We start from the raw sequence: 21229 nt of genomic DNA, 5'->3' as shown, positions 1-21229 counted from the left end.
AACACAATAAAAAGCATTTTTAACAATACAATCACAACTTTATGTGAAAACAGAGTAACAATTTTAAACTATTTCTTTACTCTGACTGCTGTGTGTGTACACGAGGCCCATCCAGCCCACCTGGCTGCCCAGGCACTGCCCGGGCCCGGGCGTGACCCGCGGCTGGGCAGGAGGGCACAGCGGCAGGCGGCACAGGCCATCCCTTTCACCTCTCCTGTGCTTTTTAAAGCTCTTTCGAACGTAGCCAGCGCACTCCAGACAACACCAGGGACGCGCTGAGGTAAGATTTCACCTGGTGGGCCAAAGTCATAGCTTCGGTATTTGGAAAAGCGGAAGATCCACGTCTCTCCTCCTCCTGTGTGCCCTCACCCCGCCCAGCCCAGCCTCCGCCGACATCTTAAGTAAGGGCAGGTTGGCGCTGTCTCTCTAAGCGCCGGAGGCGGGAGCGGCCATCTTTACTCAGGGCACGAGAAGCCGGTCTCTCCGCCGGGACTGTGCGAGCGCCATCTTGAGTAGGGGCACGCTCTGCCCTCAGCGCTGACCGTGAGCTGCCTCAGGAGCCATATTTGCTGAGGTCAATACCCCCTACTCTCCCCCCCCCCCCCCAACCAAAAATCCCAACCCAGCCCCCTCAGCAGACCACCAACAACCCGCAGGGCGCCCACCCCGTCCCTCCCCGCAGGCAGGGCGGGCTCCCCCCGCGGCGGGGGCCGCTCTTCCCCGCGGCGCCGCCGGGGCCGGCGAGTCAGCTGACGGCAGCGGCGGTTTCCGTCATGGCCGCCGGGCCGGGGCGGCTGCCGGCGGGGCTGGGGAGGCGGCGAGGCGCGGCGGAGGCTCGGATCCTGCTTCTCCTCTGCTTCGCGGGTGCAGCCGTGGAGGGAGCGGCGGGCACGGAGCCGCCGCTCAAGTGCGACGAGCTGAGGCTGGGGCAATATCCTGAGCGCGGCCGGGGCCGGGGTCGAGGCGGCCGGCGGGAGCTCGGTTGCTATGGCGATGGGGCCCGGCGGGGCGGAGGGGGAGGCGGCCGCCTCGGGTGGAGGGGAAGGGGAAGGTGGAGGGTGTGAGGCGCCTGACAGGGAAGGGGAGCCCCGCGGGCGGCAGAGATGAGCCTCGGGACCCCTGAGGGGGTCCCAGCTGGAAGGAGCAGGAGAGGGTATGTGCAGCGGGGTGGGTTTGTTTTGGGGTTGGTACAGCGTGTGCCTGTGTGCAGGTTTGGGCTGTCTCCCGTTTTCAGTGAGGAAATCCCGTGGGATGAGAGGCTCCTCTCTCCCACCCCTCCACCTTCTGATTTTTCGCAGGACACTCGAGAGACGCGGTGGCTTTGCACAATGTCGAGTCCTCCTGCACAGCCCAGAGGAGCAGGGCGCAGGTGTTAGAGGCTCCTGACTCTCCAGAGGCGCGTCACGCCTTCCCTGGAAAATGTTTGGTGGCGGTAGCTGACAGGTATTGATGTAGCTGCAGATCAAAAGTGTCAGGAAAGCAAATCTTGGAAAAGTTAACTTCATCTCCTGCTTTACTCGGCCGTGGGAGTTCAGATTTCTGGAAATAAGTTCCTGCTCGAGTTTTTTTTTCTAGTCCAAATTCCTAGCGGTTTAGGTGTTCTTTGAATTTTATATGTTACTGTAGATTTAATCTTCTCAACCAAGTTCCTAAATTTAAAGGTACTCTGATATTGAAAAGAGAGAAAAAGACTACATTAGGTGTGCTCCCTTGTTGCCTTCAAATACAGAGGCTGTGACTGACAAATATTGTAGTTCCTTTAGGTAATGCTGACTGCAGCACTAATTAAACGTGGAGCTTATGCGATATATTGGTGTATTAAATTGGATTAGCAGATTTGCTGTATGGTAATGTGCTGTTGCTATTTTGGGGGGATGGGTAGGAAGAAAAACGAACACCAAGGTGCACCTTAAATCCTCAGCGTTTAAAGAGGGCGGAATAAATTACTCTTAAACATGTTGTAGTGTTCCATATGAAAAATATTTTCCTCAATTACCTGAACGTATATGTGCGATGAGCCTAAAATCGATAATAGTACACAAGAACCAATGAATTGTACAAATCACACAGCATATGGTAAGGATTTCTAACTTATAGCGTGTATTGACAGTAGCTACATTTTCCAAGGAAGTGTTCAATTTATGCATTTGTGTGTCTGCTAGATGAGCTTTATAAACCATGGGATTAGTAATGCCATTAGTATGAAAGCCTGAAACACTTGTGTGGATTGGATGCTTTACTAAAAATGAATAAATACATTGTCTCTGGTTGGTACATTTGTAAGTGAAGTTTCTGGTAAATCTCTTCAATGTATGTTTATATCCTCTAGGCTCTGTCCTGCACTGCTGTGATTAAAACAAACCATTCCTGTTTTACTGATTTTGCATATTCTTATTAGAAGAATTGACATGTGACAGAACAGCCTTCAAAATCTTCTGGGTTTTTAATTTTTTTTTTTTTTAAGGCAACATGGTGCCTTCCGTCATTGGGAGGTTTTGGTGCCATGAGGCTCTGTTTTGAAAGCATTTACGTTTATTTTGATCTTAAGTTCTGATGTACTTTGGAATACAGTTAAGTCCAGACATAACTCAAATTATTTTTTTTTTTTGTCCCTATGCAATATGGATAGATACTAAAAAAAAATTTAAAAATGCCTGTGTGTATTATTGGAAAATCTGGAAAAAAATGTTGATCCTGGCTTGTGGTTTTGTTGGGATGAATCAACAGGACTCACAAGTACTGAAAACTGATAGAAAGTGAGCAAAGGAGTGGGATTTTTCCCTTTAAAACAGTGGACTTCAACATTGGAGAGTAACTAATATTCTGGTAATACATTATAAACTTTTAGTATGTGTCACTTTCTGCTCTGATTTCCACTTTGGTTCTCTTAAGAGTCAAGCCTTAGCTTAGAATAATAGAGTAATTTGGGTTGAAAGAGACCTCAGGAAGTCATATAGTCCAGCCTCCTGCTCACAGCAGCATTGGCACTGAATTCAGACCCAGTTGCTCAGGGCTTTGGGCAGTCAGATCCTGAAAACTTCCACGGATGGTGATGGCACCACCTCTCTGGACAACTTGTTCCAATATTCGACTGTTCTCATGATGAAAATGTTTTCTGTATGTCAGGTTCAGATCTCCCACTGACTCATAATAGAGCCAAAATAGAAATTACAACAGAAGGTTTGTATATTTTGCTTAGTATGTATCAAGGAAAAAACACAAGTTAGTCATAGGACTGGCTTAAAAAAATACTTTTTTTAAAGTAATATGCGTGTGTTACTATGCTTTGTGTCAAGACTGTTGCACAGAAGAACTTTATTTCACTCATGTCTTGTCAGAAAAATCCTACAATACCCAGTCAGTTTCTGCTTAATTTCAACTATTTTTTTTGTCCTCAGTTCAATGTCTGCCAGCACCAAATATTACTTGCAAAGATCACCTTGGTGTAGAAAAAGTCTTTACGGGACAGGAAGTTGGATTTTACAAGCCTATTGCGTGTCGCAATGTGTAAGTACGCTACTGTTTTTTTTTTTTTCATAATTTTTCTTTGTTTTCATATAGATTTTTTTCTAAAATAATGTAATGTGTTGACATAAGGAAAAAGAGAAGTAAGGTAGAATCATACACATGTTGCCCAGTCCTTAATCCTCTAATGAACGCTATGGATACAAGGATGCAACATGCATTTTTATAAGTACATCTGTCTCTGCCGTGGGCATGTTTTTCTTTGTTTAGTTACGTTTGTGTCTTTGCTTTACCTTAGTATTTTACCTTTGCTTTACTGAGTGCTTTACCCTGGCAAAAATTCGCCCCACATGCTAAGGCTACATTTCACATATGCTTCAAATCCACACAGCTGCTGAAAGGAGCTGTCTGGGGACACCTCTCCATCCCTTCCCTGGGCATACCCCACTGTATACTGCATCAGGGAACTGGTCTGGATTTGAGCTAACTTGGATCAGTTCCCCAGTTTGAGTCACAGTACAGTTGCTTCAAGTGCTTGTGCCAGCACAAGGATGAGGGCAACTCAAGGATAAGAGTGGAGAAAGGAGAGCTGGACTGGGCTCCTCTGCTCGCTGGCAGCACTGGTTCGTACCAGTTTGAAGTGTGCCTCTAATATTGAGGGAGTTTAAATCTCTTCCAGTTCCTCAAAAATCTGTTTTAGAGGAACCGTTCTCTATTTTTAAACAACCTTTGTATTTAATCGAGTCCTCTGTGTCTTTTAAGAGCCTGTTTCTGAAACGTGAAAATGATGGACCTAGTTTTTCTAAAGCACACTGTGAGCAATGGAGAGCTCTGGACACCAGTAAATGTTCCAACTGGCCACTGCTAATGATCAGTGAACACCTGTCAGTACCATTTGTTTCTCCTTTTTGTGGGATTCACGCAGGAGCCTTTTTCTTTTGTCCTGCTGGAATCTTTGGAAATTACGACGCCAGTAATATTTGCTGGGTATTCCTTATCACATTAGTGGGCAAATAACTCTGATGTGGTACTTACTGCTCAATAATTTGCCTAACTCAGAAGTACAGCTCTGCCTCTTAGTTTCGTAAATATTTTCCCTGTATTTAGTCTTCTCAACAGTCAAAGCTCAGCAAATTGAAGAAAACATATTATTACGTCTAATCAAATTTAAATGCTAGCAAACTAGACTTCAGTCACATTTTTGTCCAGAAACAATTGCATTTCAGTCCCATCTGTGATAGAGACTGAGAATAAGATGAGCTCTACTAGTTTAATAAAATTACTTCCTCTTCGAAGTAGACAGTAATTCTTACGTTCGGAGTTTTTTGCATATGTGTATTTTTGATTTAATATATTTTCTCAAAACATTTTTTAAATGTAGTTTTTCTTTATATTTATTAATTAAACCCCCCCAAATCTTTGTAGGCAGAAATATGTCATTGTTCTTATGATGTCTGTTACTTGGTGACTATTATTTATGATGAAATAATCAATGATTACAATAGCAAAAAAACCTGCTGTTGCTTTTCCAGTCCCATGACTCCTAGTATGGCAGAAGGGGAAGAGGACCTTTTGTGGGCTTGCTGGAAACTCCAGTAAAATCCAACAGTGAATGTAGGAAGAGTTATGCAAGCATGCCCCTGCTAAAGCCCCAAAGCCAGCTAAAAATGACAGTAAGATTAATATTACCATCCTCCATATGTCTGCTTGTTTAGAAAGTAGCCTAATCAGTATGAGCCTTTCATAAGGCATTTTAAATGTTATCTAAGTGTTGGATACATTATTTTAAGCAGGAATCTCCAGCTTAATGTTACATAGGCCTGCCCTTTCTACTGCTTTTTGGAGATTTTCCAGCATCTTGTCTGAGCTTTGATGAAAACTGTAACTGTCTTCTGGCAGAAATAACTGCACATTATTTAACCAGAAAGTTGGTTTGAGAAGACATCTTCCCATAGCAGGATTGTCCTAGCATGGGGACAATAGGTTAATCTGTCTCTAGCTTTTGGAAGGAGCAAATCAGCAAGTTTCCCTTAGTCCAAAGTGTAATTTATCGACAGCCCAGATAGCGGTTCTGGGATCGGTTATTTTAGAGCAAGACCAGGAGATGTTGTATGTTTGTATAAGTGGATCTTGTCAAGTTCAGTTGCTCCTAGGATTTGTTCAAGGAAAAGCTTGTAAGTGCTAGTAAGTTTGCTCCAGCAAAGAAGTACTGAGAGTCAAGATTGCTTTGGTTTGGTTTTAATTTGATGTTTTGGAGGTAGATTTTTTTTTTTTCTCCCAAATTCTAGAATTCCCCAGATTGGCACTCGGTCATTATTTTGCTTAGTATGTGCAGGCTCTCATTCTGCACACTTGAAAGGTCCATTATTCCAAGTATTGCCATTCCAGGCAAGGAACCCATAAAATAGTACGTGACATTCATGCAGGTGGATGCGGACAGGTCTTTGAGCAGTGCTAAGAGACCCTGAAAGAGCACAGAAGCCACTGTGACCTGCAGCAGTACCAACGTAGTATCAACTGGTGTGGGAGAGCAGGAAGAAAAAAAATTTAACATGACAGCTGGAAGAAATGTATGCAGAAAAATTTCCAATAGTTTAGCTCAGCTTTTAAATAAAACCATTAATGTTCTTTTCAGTGGAAACAAGACAGTTCTAAAGATGATAATTTACGTTACATTAGGTTCCAGGAATGTCCAGTATGTTCTGTGTTGCTAATAAGCACTAAGTAACAAATATTAAGGTAAGAGTCATTATTTAATGACTTAATGTTGCCAAATCTAGATAATAATCAAAAAGGTAGATCTTTGTTTGGCATTGAAAATGCTTAATAAAGGTGCTTGGAACTTTCTTAGTCTCTGTCTTTGTGAAACTGTGTTTTATTCAACTGTCAACCAAGAGTTTAATTTGGGCTTATTAAGTAATTGCTGGCACATAGTATCCAAATGGATCAAAACAGTGAATTACGGAATATTTTTGAAGTTCCAATTCCATTTGCTTTTCTTTTCAGAAGCTAGCTGTTTGCCAATGCAGCAAAGGATGCAGCAAGTTCTGGCGTTGATAGCGCTGTGTTTCTAGCTCGCCCGTTAGTGTAAGGTTCACAGGCAGAATGACTGAACGTTACAGGTGGTTTGGTGGCAAGAATGGTGGCAAGAATGGTGCCAGCTGGTATAAATCTCAAAAAGCCCATTGTGTCTCTGTGTTTTGTATGATAAATCCCAAAAAGCCCGTTGTATCTGTGTGTTTTGTGTGACTAACCATGCGATGCTTTACTTCAGGGTACCTCTCTGCCACTGTACATCTTTGTATCGCCAACGGTTCTGTTCGTTTGTGAGCTTGTGCCTTCAGAGTGTAGTAAATGGATACATGACTTACTCTTTTTGTTGAAACCTTCCTGCAGCTTCTTCAACCAGTGGCCATGGTTCATTTCTCCTTCACATCTCATTGCAATTACTGTCTCTGCTGACATCTCACCTGTCTACCCTGCTCCTCTCGATTTGGCTGCACGTGAGACTAATGCCTACAGACAGTGTGCATACACCTCTTAGCTTTCTGGGATTGTCTCAGTAGGGCTGAACTGTTAGGAAGTGCTCTGTAAAACCGGGAATGTAGCAGCAACTGAATTCTGTCTCTCCTGACAAGAAATCCTGGTTTAGTTTCAGAATAATCTGTATTCTGCAAGAGTAAACTTGAGATGCTCCAGCTGAGGTTGCTTTATGGAGGATGCCTACCCAGTTTGAAAGCTTAACGTTATCAATTCTGTGTCCATTAATTGAAGAAAAATAACAAGTCTATTGTGTTGGGGTTTTTTTTAAGCTGAAGCAGCAGGCAAATGAGTCACTACTTTAATTCTCAAAAGTATGAGTGAATATTTTTTGCCGTCATTGTCTACATTACTTGTTTCTCTTGACAGAAATGGGTACTCCTACAAAGTGGCAGTGGCTCTGTCCTTATTTCTTGGATGGCTGGGAGCAGATAGATTTTATCTAGGCTATCCTGCATTAGGTAAGTTTATTTCTTGTTTTTTCTTTGAGGTAAAGCTTATTGTTATGACTGAGCTGCATGTGTATTTTGAGCAAGGAAGGCTGACAGCCATAGTTTTAATATTTACAACTAGAATCCTTATTTTATTGTCAAGTAAGATGAAATCCTGCATTATCCTCAGCCTGCTGTTATGTTGGAGTGAATGGTGACGAGTGGATATACAGTCATCCAGCAGATAAAATCCTGATAAGCAAACATGATCATTGCTACTCATAGTTTTGCTTTACGTTTGTTTGCATTGATGTTTACCACAGCGTTCTTTGTGAGGCACTGAAACAGAAGTGGTTTTGACTCATGTGCCAGCAACTTGAATGGTGCTTGATTTTACCAAGAAAATAGTGGACAAACTTTACAGTAAACCTGGTGGTTTGGGATATGGAATTTATTCTGACAAATACGTACTCTATAATCTTGTGTTAACATCTGTGTCTTTTTTCCCTGAGATTCTATAATTAGCACTTAATTTGCTCATCTGTTTCGCAAAAAGATACATTTTTCGAAGCAGTCAATAAGATGCACCTTTTTGTCATACTACTGGATTTGGAATAATAATTTGCAGTAATTTTTTTGTAATATGTTGTTGTAATATAGATTTATAAATTCTCCATTCGTATATAGAAGTTCTTTATGGTTCATGCTTATTAATCCTACTGGAATATACTGTAGCCAGTAACCAAAGTTAAAAGACTTAAAATTAAACTCTTACAAAGTCAAATTTTCAAGCTTTTGAAAGGAAAAGAAGACAAAACCAGAGAAGAGTAGAAAAGAAAAAAAGACTAAAATTCAATAAATTGGATTCATTGACAGTAGTTGATCGGGGATTTTTTAGGTCATCCATGCCTTGGCAAAAAAAGGTAAAGAAACATAATAGCATTGAAATACTTTGTGCAAGCATGATGAAGACTGTAAATGCTCTTTGGTTTGTTTTTTTCCTTCTTTTTAGCTTAAAGAGGGCACAAATACAAACAAGCTATTGAATATGAAGAAATCAGGAAGGCAACCTCTTCTCCCACACACTGTGAACTAAACCATAAGTTATTGCTGCGTAAAAGCACTATTTTTTCCATCCATGCTTTAGAGCAGTTTATTTTCTCAGTGTCATCCACTTGTGGGGAGGGATGTGAGGAGGGAGAAAAAAATCCACCTTACCCTGCACTCCAGAAACTTAAGCCAGGTTCAGAAACGGTTCTTCTGTACCCAGTAACATAATGGAGCAGCCAGTTGCTCAGGTAAAGTGGAGCTGCTGCTGGAAGCAGCAGTGGAAAGAGAACTGCTGGGCTCCTAAAATGCCAACTGGCAGTGAGGTTCAGGACCAGACCTTGAAAGGAGATGGTGTAAGGAGCATCACAAATAAATATCTTACATGGTGACTGCACTTGATGCAAATAATAACAAAGTAAACTGCCCACCAGTTGGACCTTATTTAATTGTCTTTACCATTGTTTCCTAAGGCTAGCATGTCTTTAACTGGCAGTTTCCCTCATGTTTTGTTACACTGCTGCCAGTACTGATACCCAGACTAACTGTCTGGCTGCTGCAAGTCTTGCACATTGGCCACAGGGAACAAGTTGTTTTAAACAATGATATACTTAGGTTTTTGCACGTTTGATTGGCACCACTTTAGTTTTAATATGCACATAGACTTTTCTACTAATCAGCTGAAAGTCCATCCTGCTACTGCTCTTTCACCTTGGTGATCATTAGGTGTATTTTCCCTGTTCTCTCTGACTACTGTGTTGTTCCATGGAGAGATTATAAACTGTCTCCCTGGAGTTTATAAATCAGGCTGGTTTCATCTTGTCAACTGTGGGAGCTATGTGCAGACAGTGGGATGCTCTTCCTGCAGCACTCCCCTCCATATGCAGCCTCATAAACAGGACATGGGGGAGAGGAGGTGGTATGCAGGACAGATGGCTGCTTCGGAGAGAGGAGGAGCGCAGAGGAGGAGGCAGAGGTCAGGAGACCTTCAGGTGTTTGACCAAGAGTCGGCTTGTTCTTTGGAAAAGAGCCGTGTGGTTTTACCAGCGGGTATTCTGCAGCACAGCACTTATGGCTGTGGGGAAGAGGCTCTGGGGTGCCACGCTGGCTGAGGTTGCCAGCGTGCTTCCCTCTTGCCTCAGAAGCACAGTGAGGATGTGCTTTTTAGCAGGGAGCTGTGTTTTCCCTGTACAACTGGCTTAAATGCAACAGACAGATACGCATTCCTCTTCATCCTCTCTGCGCCTGGGTGAAGAGACAAACGTGTTCACAATGAGGATCTCGTTCTCAAAATAACTGAGATGTTTGCCTAGCTCAGCTGAAGTATTATAATATATGGAGTACTCCTTGTATTGTATTCATCGTACAGGAAACTACTGATATTAAAAAAAAAATAAAAATTTTGAGACAACCTCCCGCTTCTGAAGGCATTTTCCAAATGAAGTCTGCCTTGTGTGGCAACTTCCAATGAAACATTTATCTGTTAGTTGCTATTCCCATATATTTTCTATTAATCTTTTATTTATTCATACAAAAAATAACCTTTTCAAATAGCAGTTAAAAAACAGTGTTTATGTATATGTATATTGAAAATAAATTCCTATTTCAGCAAAAATATAAAAATGATAAAAAGGATAGTTCTCCAAAGTTGCGTGTTCTGAAAATCAAATCAGTATGTGCTGCAACTCATGAGATGGTAGAGTCTCTTTCTATTCATAAGTAAATTTTGCAGCTTGAGTTGAGATTTTTTCTGTCTGTGCCTCAGGCAAAGACAGAAAAATTTCCAGGAACCTGGTTATCAACTTTTGCCTTTCCTTGTTTAAGAACATTTATTGATTTTTAAAAAATAAAAATAAATTGTTGATTTTTAAAATTTTTGAAGTGTATCTGGGATGTAGAAATATGAATATGCAGTTTGTTTTTTTCCCTAAGAATTAAAGATCTTTAACTTTACGTCTGTTTCTAGATTTGTGTGTGTGTGTATATATATATTGCAATGGGAAGAGAGTCGGGATGTGATTGCCAGCAGAAACCTATGAACATCATAGTGACTAGCTTAAAGTGACAATTAAATTTTATTTTCCTTTTTTAGGTTTGTTAAAGTTCTGCACTGTAGGATTTTGTGGAATTGGTAGCCTAATTGATTTCATACTAATTTCGATGCAGGTAAGTCAGGACTTTCAAAACAAGATACAAATCTGTGTTTATTAAAGCTTTGATTTGATTGCTAATTCTTTGTTAGCATTTTAGCCTCAAGAACCTTTGTGTATTGAAAAATCAAGGCATTCATTTTAGCTCTATTTGCAGATTGATGTTTGTAGAATATGGTTATGAAATATCAATATAATTGTTGTTGGAATTAAAAATTAGATTAGCTGTCTAGAAAAACTCGTAGTGAATAGTTTGAAAGCTATAGCACCATAAATTCACCTTGTCAGAACCTGTGAGCTCTTCACGTGACACAGAGTGTTGGATTTTGCATGAGATGTCCTGGTGTTCCTAGAATCCTGAAGTTCTGCATTTGCATGTGCTTTATACTGCTGTAGCCCATCGTCTGGGGTGTCCATGCAGTGTGCAGGAGAGAAGACACTGCCTTTTTTTTTTTTTCTGCCTGTCCTCCAAATACAAGTCCCCTATGACCCGAGAGCTGTGACCGTAGGATACATGATGGTTAAATTCCCAGCTGGGATGACATCTTGTGACATTATGAAGTCGCCAGATTGTCTTATTCTACAGTGCATCCATTTAGCAGGAATTACAAATTGCTTACGATGAACCTAAAATGCATTGCAGTATAGAAATCGTTTATGTGTGTTCATAGAAAAATATTTTAAAAGTATACACCTTCGTATATACATCTTTTAAAGTATATGCGTTCTCAAATTCCTTTCTATGCTGTCACAGTGATCTTGCCTCGGATCACTTACAGACACAATTGAGAGTATCTTTCATCTCTCCTTATTCATCTCCCTGGTGACCCCACATCAATTTAGCATTTCCAGAACAAAAAAGCCACGATCTTCTCTCCTTCTCTCCATTCCTTACCTGTGCAGTATTTCAAAGATAACTTGTCATCAACCTAATTCTCTCCTGCCTACCCTCCTTTGTTCAAGAAAAGTGGTTTGGAGCCCACTTGTTTGTTAGCCTGATTTTGTGACTCAAATCCTCGTCAGCTTAACCTGGTACCAGCGCCTGGCTGTGTAATTGGGTTGATTAGAAGCCCTGGGGAAATGTTCCTTCTGAGACAGCGCTCGCTAAAATAGTTAAACTACAGCATAACTTCAAAATAAATCTAGTTTCTGTTTGACTAATTAAGCATGACTAATTTTATGATGGGAAAATTAGCAGTAATTGAGACATTAGCACAAAGTGTATATTTCACTTCATGTTGAAAATCTTGGATCTTTTTTCCCTTGTAGATCGTCGGACCTTCCGACGGCTCTAGTTACATTATAGATTACTATGGAGCAAGGCTCACCCGGCTCACCATTACCAACGCAACGTTCAGGAAAATGCAGACCTATCCCTAACCCTGGCAGTAAGTGTCACAAACACACAGGTGCATTTTATTTTTACAGGCGGACCCCGCGGTCCGCCGAAATCGCTGATGACTTATTAATCACACTTCATCAGAACTGAAAGTTAAATGTGTGTTGAACAAAGATGGTAAAACATGAAAATTCGTCGAGCGAGTGAGTTTACCTCCGAGGCGCCGAGTTTCTTCGTGACTGCTCTGTTTCTGCGAGCGCAGTTTGTTGCCAAGTTGTACCATTTGTGAAATGTGCAGGCTTTTGCAGTGTGCACTGATGTCATTCGGCGTCTGTAAGTATAATTTAGAGGGTTATAGAGGGTGGAGAAAGACTTGTTCAGAACAACTATGCTGATCTTTAGTCCGTCGAAATCGATAAGGGTTTTAGCATGCCTGGGACAGGATTACACTTGGGGTCTGTTTTCATGAACGTGTGGCCGTTTGTAAATTAACTTAAATATCCGAAACCACAGAAGCTGCCTTTCTTTCTAGTTAGTTAAAATGCAGATGGCCCTAAATCTTGTGCTGGTACATCCTGTGAAATTCTATTAAATTAAATAATTATTTCTCTAAAGCTTAAAGGCAAATTTTGGTCACGTTGCAAAATTTGGTCAGTGCTGATCAACAGTAGAAATATGGATGCGTAAAAAGCAGAACTGTAGATGACACATCACAAAAAAGGAGAGGGGATGTCGGGGTGCCCTGAGGTTAGAATGGGAAATAACCATTCTGCTTATTTCGATTTTTATTTTTTTTCCCTCTCCCTTGCAACCGTCCATAGTGAAATACGTACCTCCTTTTTCTGAAAAGAAACTGGTGTGTGTGTTTTACAGCTACAGAATGTCAAAAAAGTGAATTCTTTGTACTAATAAAGCCCTTAAAAAGTTCTTATTTTAAATCAGATATGTTTCAGTGAAATAAATTCTGTATCCTCCAAAGTTGTTTGACCAAAGTTTTTAGGACAACCAAGATTTACCTAGATGTTCCTTTAAAGAAAAGTATATACACACAGAGACAGAAAACACGTCAACAGAATCTTCATATTATTGGACCACTTTGAAACATTCCCTTCACCTTCTAATGAAAAACAAGTAGTAACTGATGAGAAATCCATGTGAGAGAAACTTTAGTGTAGATTTTTTTCAAAAATTTGGACTATTCTTTTGGTTTTCTGATGAAATTTTCAAAATGCTAGTAATGTGTCCACAAACGGTATTTTTAAGGGAATTACAGAAAAATTAGATTCCTAAATCGATTTTTTAAAGTGCAATTTGTGGTTTTCAGCCTCTTTTAAACCTGCTGTCGTGGTTTTAGGCTGATCCAGCAACTAAAACTCACACAGTCTCTCCTTCTCCAGTAAAGTAGAGAGGAGGGGAAAAAAAAAACAAAGGGACTGAGGGTTGAGACAGGAACAGAGGGAGCACCCACCAACCATGGTCCTGGGCAAACCAGACAAGGCTTTCTCAAAGCAAAAGAGTTTATTAATGATTACTTAGAAGGACAAAGGGAAACAAAAACCGATTACTTGAGAGGACAGAAAGAAACAAAACCAGATCTTAAAACCGACACCTTCCCCCCCCCCTTTCCTTTTCCTCCCGGCTCTACCTCCTCCCCCCAGCAGCACAGGGGGCAGGGACTGGGGGAGTGCAGGTCAGTTCATTCCGTGTGGTTACTGCTGCTTCTTTCTTAAAGGAGAAGGAGTCCTTACACCCTTTTCCCCTGCTCCAATGGATCCCCTACCCATGAGGAAAAATCCACAAACTTCTCCAGCGTGAGTCCAGCCCACTGGAAACAATCCTTCCCCACAGATTGCTCCGGTGTGGGCTTTACCACAGTCTCGGGTACTTAGGGAGCTGTAGCCACTCGCTCCAGCGTGGGTCGTCACGCAGACTCCAGATGCCTCTCTGCCGTGTCGTGCACCCCAACACGACCATCCTCAGGCTCAGGCATCTTCTCCCCACGGGCTGCGAGTGGGTCTCTGCTCCACCGAGGCCGTCCTGGTTGCAGGGGGGCCACCTGCCATCTCACCATCAGCCGCAGGGGAAACTCGGCTCCGGCACACCTCCTCCCGCTCCATCCTCGCTGACCTGCTGTCGATGCGGCTGTTTCTCTCAGATCTCAGTCCTCTCCAGGTGAACTCAGCCCAGTGGGCACCCCGGGAGTGGGGTGCCCCCGAGTTCCCCAGCTGGCTCCGCCGCCGCCATTCTCCATGGGCGGCGCCGGCCCGACGCAGGCAGCTGCCCGGCCGGGAGCCAGGGAGCGGGGGCAGTGCCCTCCTCCCTTCTCTGCTCGATCCTGGGTGAAGAACCTTTTCCGGTCCCTTTGTCCTGACTTAAACAGGGCAATTCGCAGAGGCGCCCTATTGGCTCAACCCCGAGGGGGATGGCAGTCTGATCTGGTGGCCAGAACTAAGCCTAACCCGGTTCCAAAACCGGGGAGGTCACAGGGACCAAAACCCCTCTCCTGCCACCAGAACCACCCCCCCCTCCACATCAAACCATGACACCTACATTAAAACTGGTGCATGGAGAGGTTTGTAAAGAAATCCTCTTTTTTCTCCAAATCAGTGTAACCTGACATGTCACGTAATGAGACTAAACCACAAGGAATACTTTCTGCTTGACATTAATTCTTTCCTTCACGCAAGAAAGACTTAGTTTTGGGATACTTGCTAACAGGAGTTTTACTTGTGGGTTCAAAGAGATGGCAGCACTCTGTTAGCTTCGTTCACTTGCCTGATACTCATGGCATCTCCCTTTTGTCTCTCTTCCACTGAATGCTCTTTGAGCATGTCAGTTTTCTTTCCTGAAATACTTTCGAAAATAGACAGGAAGTGAATGGAAAATGAATGTTTGAATCAAATAAAATCTCATGGCTAAGATCATGCTGTGACTTGTCTGCTTTTTGCTTTTTAGCCCCGAAGCTGATAATATAGCTGTGAAAATAGGAAGATACCATGGACGCTATAATAAAAAAATAGCCTTGGGCAACTCATCGCACAAGATTTCATTCTAAAATGTGTCTCCATCTGTACAAGTAGCAGAGGGCTTGACTTCATGGTTTCAGCAGTCTATCTAGTGCTTCATTACCTGTAAAAGAATACGAGAGCTATATTGTATGAATCAGGTGAAAATATGGTTAGTTATAAGGTCCATCAGATAGTTTGTTAATCCTAGAAACTAAGTAGCCACCAGAGAGAAAGGTTTGGTATTCCCAGTTACAGTGTTTCTGTAGAAACAGAAGATGTGTGTCACCGATCCAGGGAATCAAAACTGCTATGGGATTCTTTCACCCCGATGCTCTCTGGTTTGTGATGCCAGTGCTGCTCTTGGCAGGACTGCACTGCTGTGTCGTAGCAGAATGAAGCCGTGGGTGACCACACAGAGCAATATTTTGAGCCTTAGCAAAATTTGATTTCTCTTCCGTTTAGATGGTGTTCCACTTGGTCCTCTATCCTGTACTAACAACTTTCCACTTATTCCACAACCCTCTCCTTTGTAAAGCCTTTTAGAAATTAGTGCCACCAGTGGCATAACCTTTGGAACTTCTGTTGGATACTGTTGAAATGATGTTCTGTATCTGAACACACGTCTGTGTTTCTGTGTGCTTGTTTAGTCACCTAGCTGCAGTTTAGAGAGGGTTAACTGAGTGAGCAGATAGTAGTGCAGGGCCAGCAGAGTTAGTGAGGTCTTTGTTTTCCTCTCGTAATTGTCAGATATGGCATGTTTACCACAAGGGCTGTGGAAAGTGTGATGCAAGATGTAAAGCTGTCCCTCCGTGTTAATAATAAATTGGCTACAGTAATATTTATCAAAATGTCTGTCCTATGATGATTTTCTGCGTTGCCGCCTGCTTTAGCTTTCTCCTGTCAATCAAGTTGTCCATCCTAGTGTTGCTGTAGTTCTGACTGCACTGGAATAATCTTCTCTCTGGATTGTTTTCCCCAAAACAGTTGCAAAGCAATAAAAATAATTAGACAATGTACTATGTCATCCTCCTGCCTCGTTCCCCGATAAAATGATATCTGCTGGCCTCGCAGATACTTGGGAATCCTTTCAACATTCCAACATGACAGTATTATTCTGTATCTGTAAAAATAAAGAACATAAAAAGTAAAAGCCAGAGTTTAAAAAAAAAAAAGAATGTGAAGTGCGTAGCCTTTAAGAACCTGTGTAAAGCTATTCACTGAAGATGCTGCAGGTCCATGCCAGGAGTTAAATCCAAATCTTCCCTAAGTACCAGTGCAGTTCAGTCATTGCAAAAATGACTCCATAAACCTGTCTTTTTCTTTTTTTTTTCTTTTTTTATGTCCATTTTAGGATTTTTTGCAATGTGCTTAAGCATGACCCGAAAGAGCAGTAGCTGGTAGAAACATTCAGCTTTGGGCACTTTGCATTCACTGGCACAGTGCAACAGTGGTTGTCCTTAGGTGTGCTTGCTGTATTAGTAAGTTACTCTGGATTGTACTTATTCAGTTAGGTCAACCTGTGCATCTTTCACTTGTGTCTAGAGTTTGTTTTCCAAAAGAGTGGATTTGGAGAGATTTTAGAACAAACTCTGACTAGTTGTTCCTCCTGTGATTTAAATCACAGCTATGCTAGGGCAACTTCCTGTGACAATCCTTTGTTATCCTGTTTCCCTCTCCACCACCACCCACCACTTACTACATGAAGATATCACTCCTGCTTTCAAGACCTGATAACACCTTAAATGTTAGGTTTTATTATGTTTCCAAAGATGTATTACTGAACGTCTGCCAGTAAAACTTCTCAGCTCCACAGGAAGATCTTTGTGTTTGAAACCCTCCTTTAGAATTTTTTTGGAGAACATCTGTTGTCACTCCATCAAGAATTGTTTCCTTTGTTCCTCAAGAGTATATTCAGTTATATTTGCTTACACAGCTATGTCTGTTCAGTCTTCTCACATCTCTTCTCAGTGTTTTTGGGTGTTTTTTTTTTTATTTTTTAGATTCATTAGGTGTTTAGTCCATTTCCGCACTGAGAGCCATTCCTGTTGCTTGCTCTGCAGTTTTCAAACTTGTTTCCTCCAGAAAATGATGTTGAGTACAATAAGGTTGGGTGCTTAAGCACCCAGTTGGGGAAATCCCAAAGGCAAGATTTTGCAAGCATCCGTACGTTTCCATTTCCTCATAGGAGCGTCACTAATGGTGTGATTGCCTGTTATGTCACTAATACGTCATGCAGTCTTTCAAACTCAGTGTCGTCTCATCCCTAACTGCCATTTTCCGTGTTATAAATGGTTGCTCTATGGCTTCTTTAAGAAACGGATCTTTTAAATTCATTTAAATCATGCTTTTTAACCAGCTACTATGTTCTGGGCTCAACCTGCATCAGAGTCTGCCGAGAGGTGAAATACAAGAGATCATTCTGTTTACATCTTCTGCCTGCATCTGAGGAGAAAAAAAAAAAAAAAGCTTAACTTTAGGCATATGCTTAAGTGTTTTGCTAAACTGAAATTTGATCAAGACTCTTCCCACTTTCCTCTCAATCCGTCTGTGTAACCCAGAGAACCTTTCTAATCTCTGTGAAATATGAGAAAGTTGCATTCTGTATGGAAACCTTTGCACTGACAGTGTAAGTGGCTGATAATATTTGATACATGCTGCAGCTTCTTTTTTTCTCCTCAAGCTGCTTTTCGTTTAATTTTGTTCATACGTCGGCTCCGTTTGTTCACATATTAGCTACCTTTGGACATCCTGCCACAAGTTCTCAAGGACCTCAAGGAGGAGTTGGAGCTCTTCAGAGCTGAATCAAGTATGTAGAAATATCACAGCCTCAGACCAGGGAATCTTTTATATGTATGAAGCAAAGACACAATGGGGAGCAGTAGATGTCAGTAAGAGGGGGTCTTAGGCTTCGGTTTCTGCAGAAAGTAGGTCTGAAACTTAAAACCGTGTTGTCTCTTTGCCTTCTGCTTCCTGAAGGTGGAGCCAAACCACCTATCAGATCTCCAAATCTTCTGAAGTTCTTTATCACACAGCAAAGACTTAGCACTCCGGTATTTTTCCTTGCACAGCAGAGAAAACTGGAAAGTGGATGTGAGGATTCTGTCTGGCCGAGATGCATTCTGCACTGTGCTCACTCTTTAGACCTGAGGCTGTAGCAAGGGACGAGCAAGCAAATAGAAGAATAAAAGGGCAGCCTCAATGCCGTTTGCACCGTGTGCCATGAAGGTCTGGTTCCATAAACTTCCAACAAAAGGAAGTGTTTAAAAAATACTGCTTGTCTCAAAGACAAACTCAGGATTTCTGATTCTTGCTCTTCGTGCTTCATTATACTCTTGAAGACACTCATGCTCCGATAATTCTCCGTTATACATTTGAATGGCTGCTTTCAAGACTGCAGTGCTCTTTCTGAGCAGCACACTTCTCAGGCTCTGCAGATGTATATGACACAGCAGAATTTTAGGCAGTATAAAAATTATAAAGATCAGTTTCCATTACTGTAATTACTATATAAATCCTATCTTTAAGAGGCTTAGAACAGGCCTATTTAACCTTGGTTTGAGCTGAGGCTTGATCCAAGTCTGATAAGTTGAACACCAAATTATTTTTCTTTTTTTTTTTTTTCTTTTCTCTGCAGCATCGTAACTTAGTGGGGAGCGGGGCAGGGAGGGAGATGGATCCAGCCCATCCTCTGCACTGTCTCTGACAAGGTGGTGGCTCTAATCAAGCAATATACCCGTCCCCAACCAACAGCAAGATTAAATGAGATGTACGTTTTGTTACATCTGAAAAGCACCATTTCTCCCCTTGGAACCTGTGGCTGCTTCTCTTACACAGCTGTACTCCAGCACAGGTGTGTGAGATGGCTCGGAGGCAGACTATCCACAGAGCACAACTAGAAACTCTTGGGTAAACCGCCAGATCCTACACTCTTTGGAGGGCTGTAGCAGTAATTCCCATCTTTTATGTCATTTGCACCACCTCGATGAAAGCGAAGGTGTTGGCTGCCCTGGTGCTTCCCTTTTGGGCAGCTGAGATGCCTGGAGCTGCCTCCAGCTGCCTTTCAGGTCAAAGCCTTCAAAGCTGGACAAGAAGTTGGCAGCACCATATGCAGAGGTCGGTGATATCCTGCTCCATTGCATAAGCATGCCAGACTCTCCGCTGTAGGCCAGAGAGTGGCTTTGAGACGGATGGCCATTACTTGCTTGAAAGTCTGGCACAGCGTTTTCCATGTCCTGAACATATCTAAAGTCTTTAAGGTCTCTTCCAACCCGAACCATTCTATGATTCTGTGATTCTATGTTCCGTGGTGGGTGCTTTGCCTCCTAGTCAGTAGAGCTGTAGGAATAAATGTACTAATATTTTCTTTCCTTTACACAGAGTCTTCTTCAAAGTTCCTTGGATTTACCATCGGGAAAACATGGCAAGAACATGTAAGAGGAGATCACTAGCTGCGAAGGACTGACTGAGTGTTCACCTTGAGCCTGACGGGACTGCCCACCATATGGATTGTGTTGGCAGAGGCAGAAGCCTGGGGAATGCAGAGGTGGGGGGTAATTTTTAGGGCTTTCATTCCATGGTCCCGTTGATTATAACCCTATTAAGAGGATGATGCATGTGACTTTTAAGTTATTTTCTTAACTAAGTGTAAGCAATGGATGTGTCATGCTAACAAACATAATTGCTGGTGTATCTAATACAGTATGAAAGTACAGTACAGTGAATTTAAAAGGTTGTGGTAATCTAAGAATGTTAAAAGGGAAATGTGTGCCTGGGAGGTGTGGGGGTTGGGGAGAAAAACGACTTACTTGACATTCACTGTCTTCCTCCCAGCTCCTTTGCTAAAGTAGGAACAGAATCGGAACAAAAAAATGTTTGTTTTACAGCTGTACCAAGTTACGGCGTGGACTCGTGCTCCCCCCCCTCCTCTCCCACTTGCATCAAGTACATCCTGTACTTTTGGCAACATGTTGACTGGATATTTAAAAGCTGTGAACTGTTCTGAAAGTTTCACATACTGGGTTATGGGCCATGTGTGTTTGATCAAAATTCAATTACTGCACTGTACCATGCTTGGAAACCTATCATCCCAAGTTATGAAGTATGACGAAATAGGCTAATCTAATTGGTTCAGTATGGGAGCAGTATCAACCAAGCTTGTTATGATAAATAGCTTCCTGTGTTAAAGGTTCTCTAGAGCTTAAGTATCTTGGCTCACCTCCCTCTACAAAATAAGAATAGTGTTCCCTGGGAACAGTTACATCACTGTCCCTCTCCTACATTCACAATTAAAGGTTTGTGGATTTTTCTTCATCTTGCTGTTCCTTGAATAGATAAACCCTGGCCATCTACCCCATTCCCACTTCCATCTCCTTCCCCTTTCCTCAGGTTAGGTCGTGTCGTGCTTACCGTGAGGCTGCCCGTTCTGTTTCAGGGCTAGGAAAGGCAGGTTTGACCAGGATGCCAAAACCCACCTTGGGCCAGAAGCTGGGATTCATGTGCTGGTGTGTCAGTGCATATGGCATGTCCGTCTGTATAAAGATTTGGAATTTTTGATGTGAAGTTAAACGTAGAAGCACTTTAATCTTTCTAAGCATCTAATAAAAGAACTTTTGTATAGTGAATTCTGTACCTATGGATGTGCTATTATCTTCTTGAAACTGAAATTTTAGTTCATCAGTAGTTAAACGCAAATCCGGTGTGCAAGTGCTGGATTATGACTGGAGAAGGACTATGTTCTAAGCCTGGATTTGTAGTCACTAAATTTGTCACTAAGACAGTGAGCCGTCTCCCATGAGATGATACCGGCTTCGTGATTTTATCTGGTCCATCTTTGGCAAGAAGTACTTAGCTCGGATTTTGATGTCACAGTAATAGACAGTGTCAAGGGAAGGAAAAAAAAAAAACAAAAAAACACCAAACCTTGGAAAAGTGGCTCCTTATGCTCTGGCGATTCAATTTTTTCCTTTCTTGAACCACACCCCCACGTGCCTGCGAACTCAGAAATCCCCTTCAGGCGAAATAATTGTGTGATGATCATTTTACAAAGACGTCACGTAGGCCTGATATTGCAAGGGCCCTTAACGGTGGTGGAATTTCTCCCAAGAATAAAGTTATTCACTCACTTTAGGGTTGGTAGGACGAGTCCTTATGTAAGTGAGTCTTCATATTGGCCCCAAGACTGCCTAATACCTGGATTAAGCCTGTGTGGTGATTAATGCCTATTTACTATATCTGTTATCCCACTGCGTT

The 21229-nt window shown here is 42.2% G+C and overlaps 1 protein-coding gene across 1 annotated transcript; it reads left to right on the top strand.

Annotated features, from left to right (window-relative positions):
- Positions 1–761: 761 nt before the first annotated feature.
- Positions 762–20865, top strand: TM2D1 (TM2 domain containing 1). The gene is made up of 7 exons (XM_086617213.1): positions 762–931; positions 2003–2076; positions 3399–3507; positions 7375–7466; positions 10576–10649; positions 11903–12021; positions 19358–20865. The coding sequence occupies exons 1-6, from the start codon at positions 774–776 to the stop codon at positions 12011–12013; spliced, it is 618 nt and encodes a 205-aa protein (XP_086473339.1). The 5' UTR covers positions 762–773; the 3' UTR covers positions 12014–12021; positions 19358–20865.
- Positions 20866–21229: the final 364 nt, after the last annotated feature.

The sequence above is a fragment of the Tauraco erythrolophus genome, chromosome 10 (genome assembly GCF_009769465.1).
Source record: "Tauraco erythrolophus isolate bTauEry1 chromosome 10, bTauEry1.pri, whole genome shotgun sequence".
NCBI classification, from domain to species: domain Eukaryota; kingdom Metazoa; phylum Chordata; class Aves; order Musophagiformes; family Musophagidae; genus Tauraco; species Tauraco erythrolophus.
Note: the sequence above shows the minus strand (reverse complement) of the source record. Positions and strands in the feature narration are given on the sequence as shown.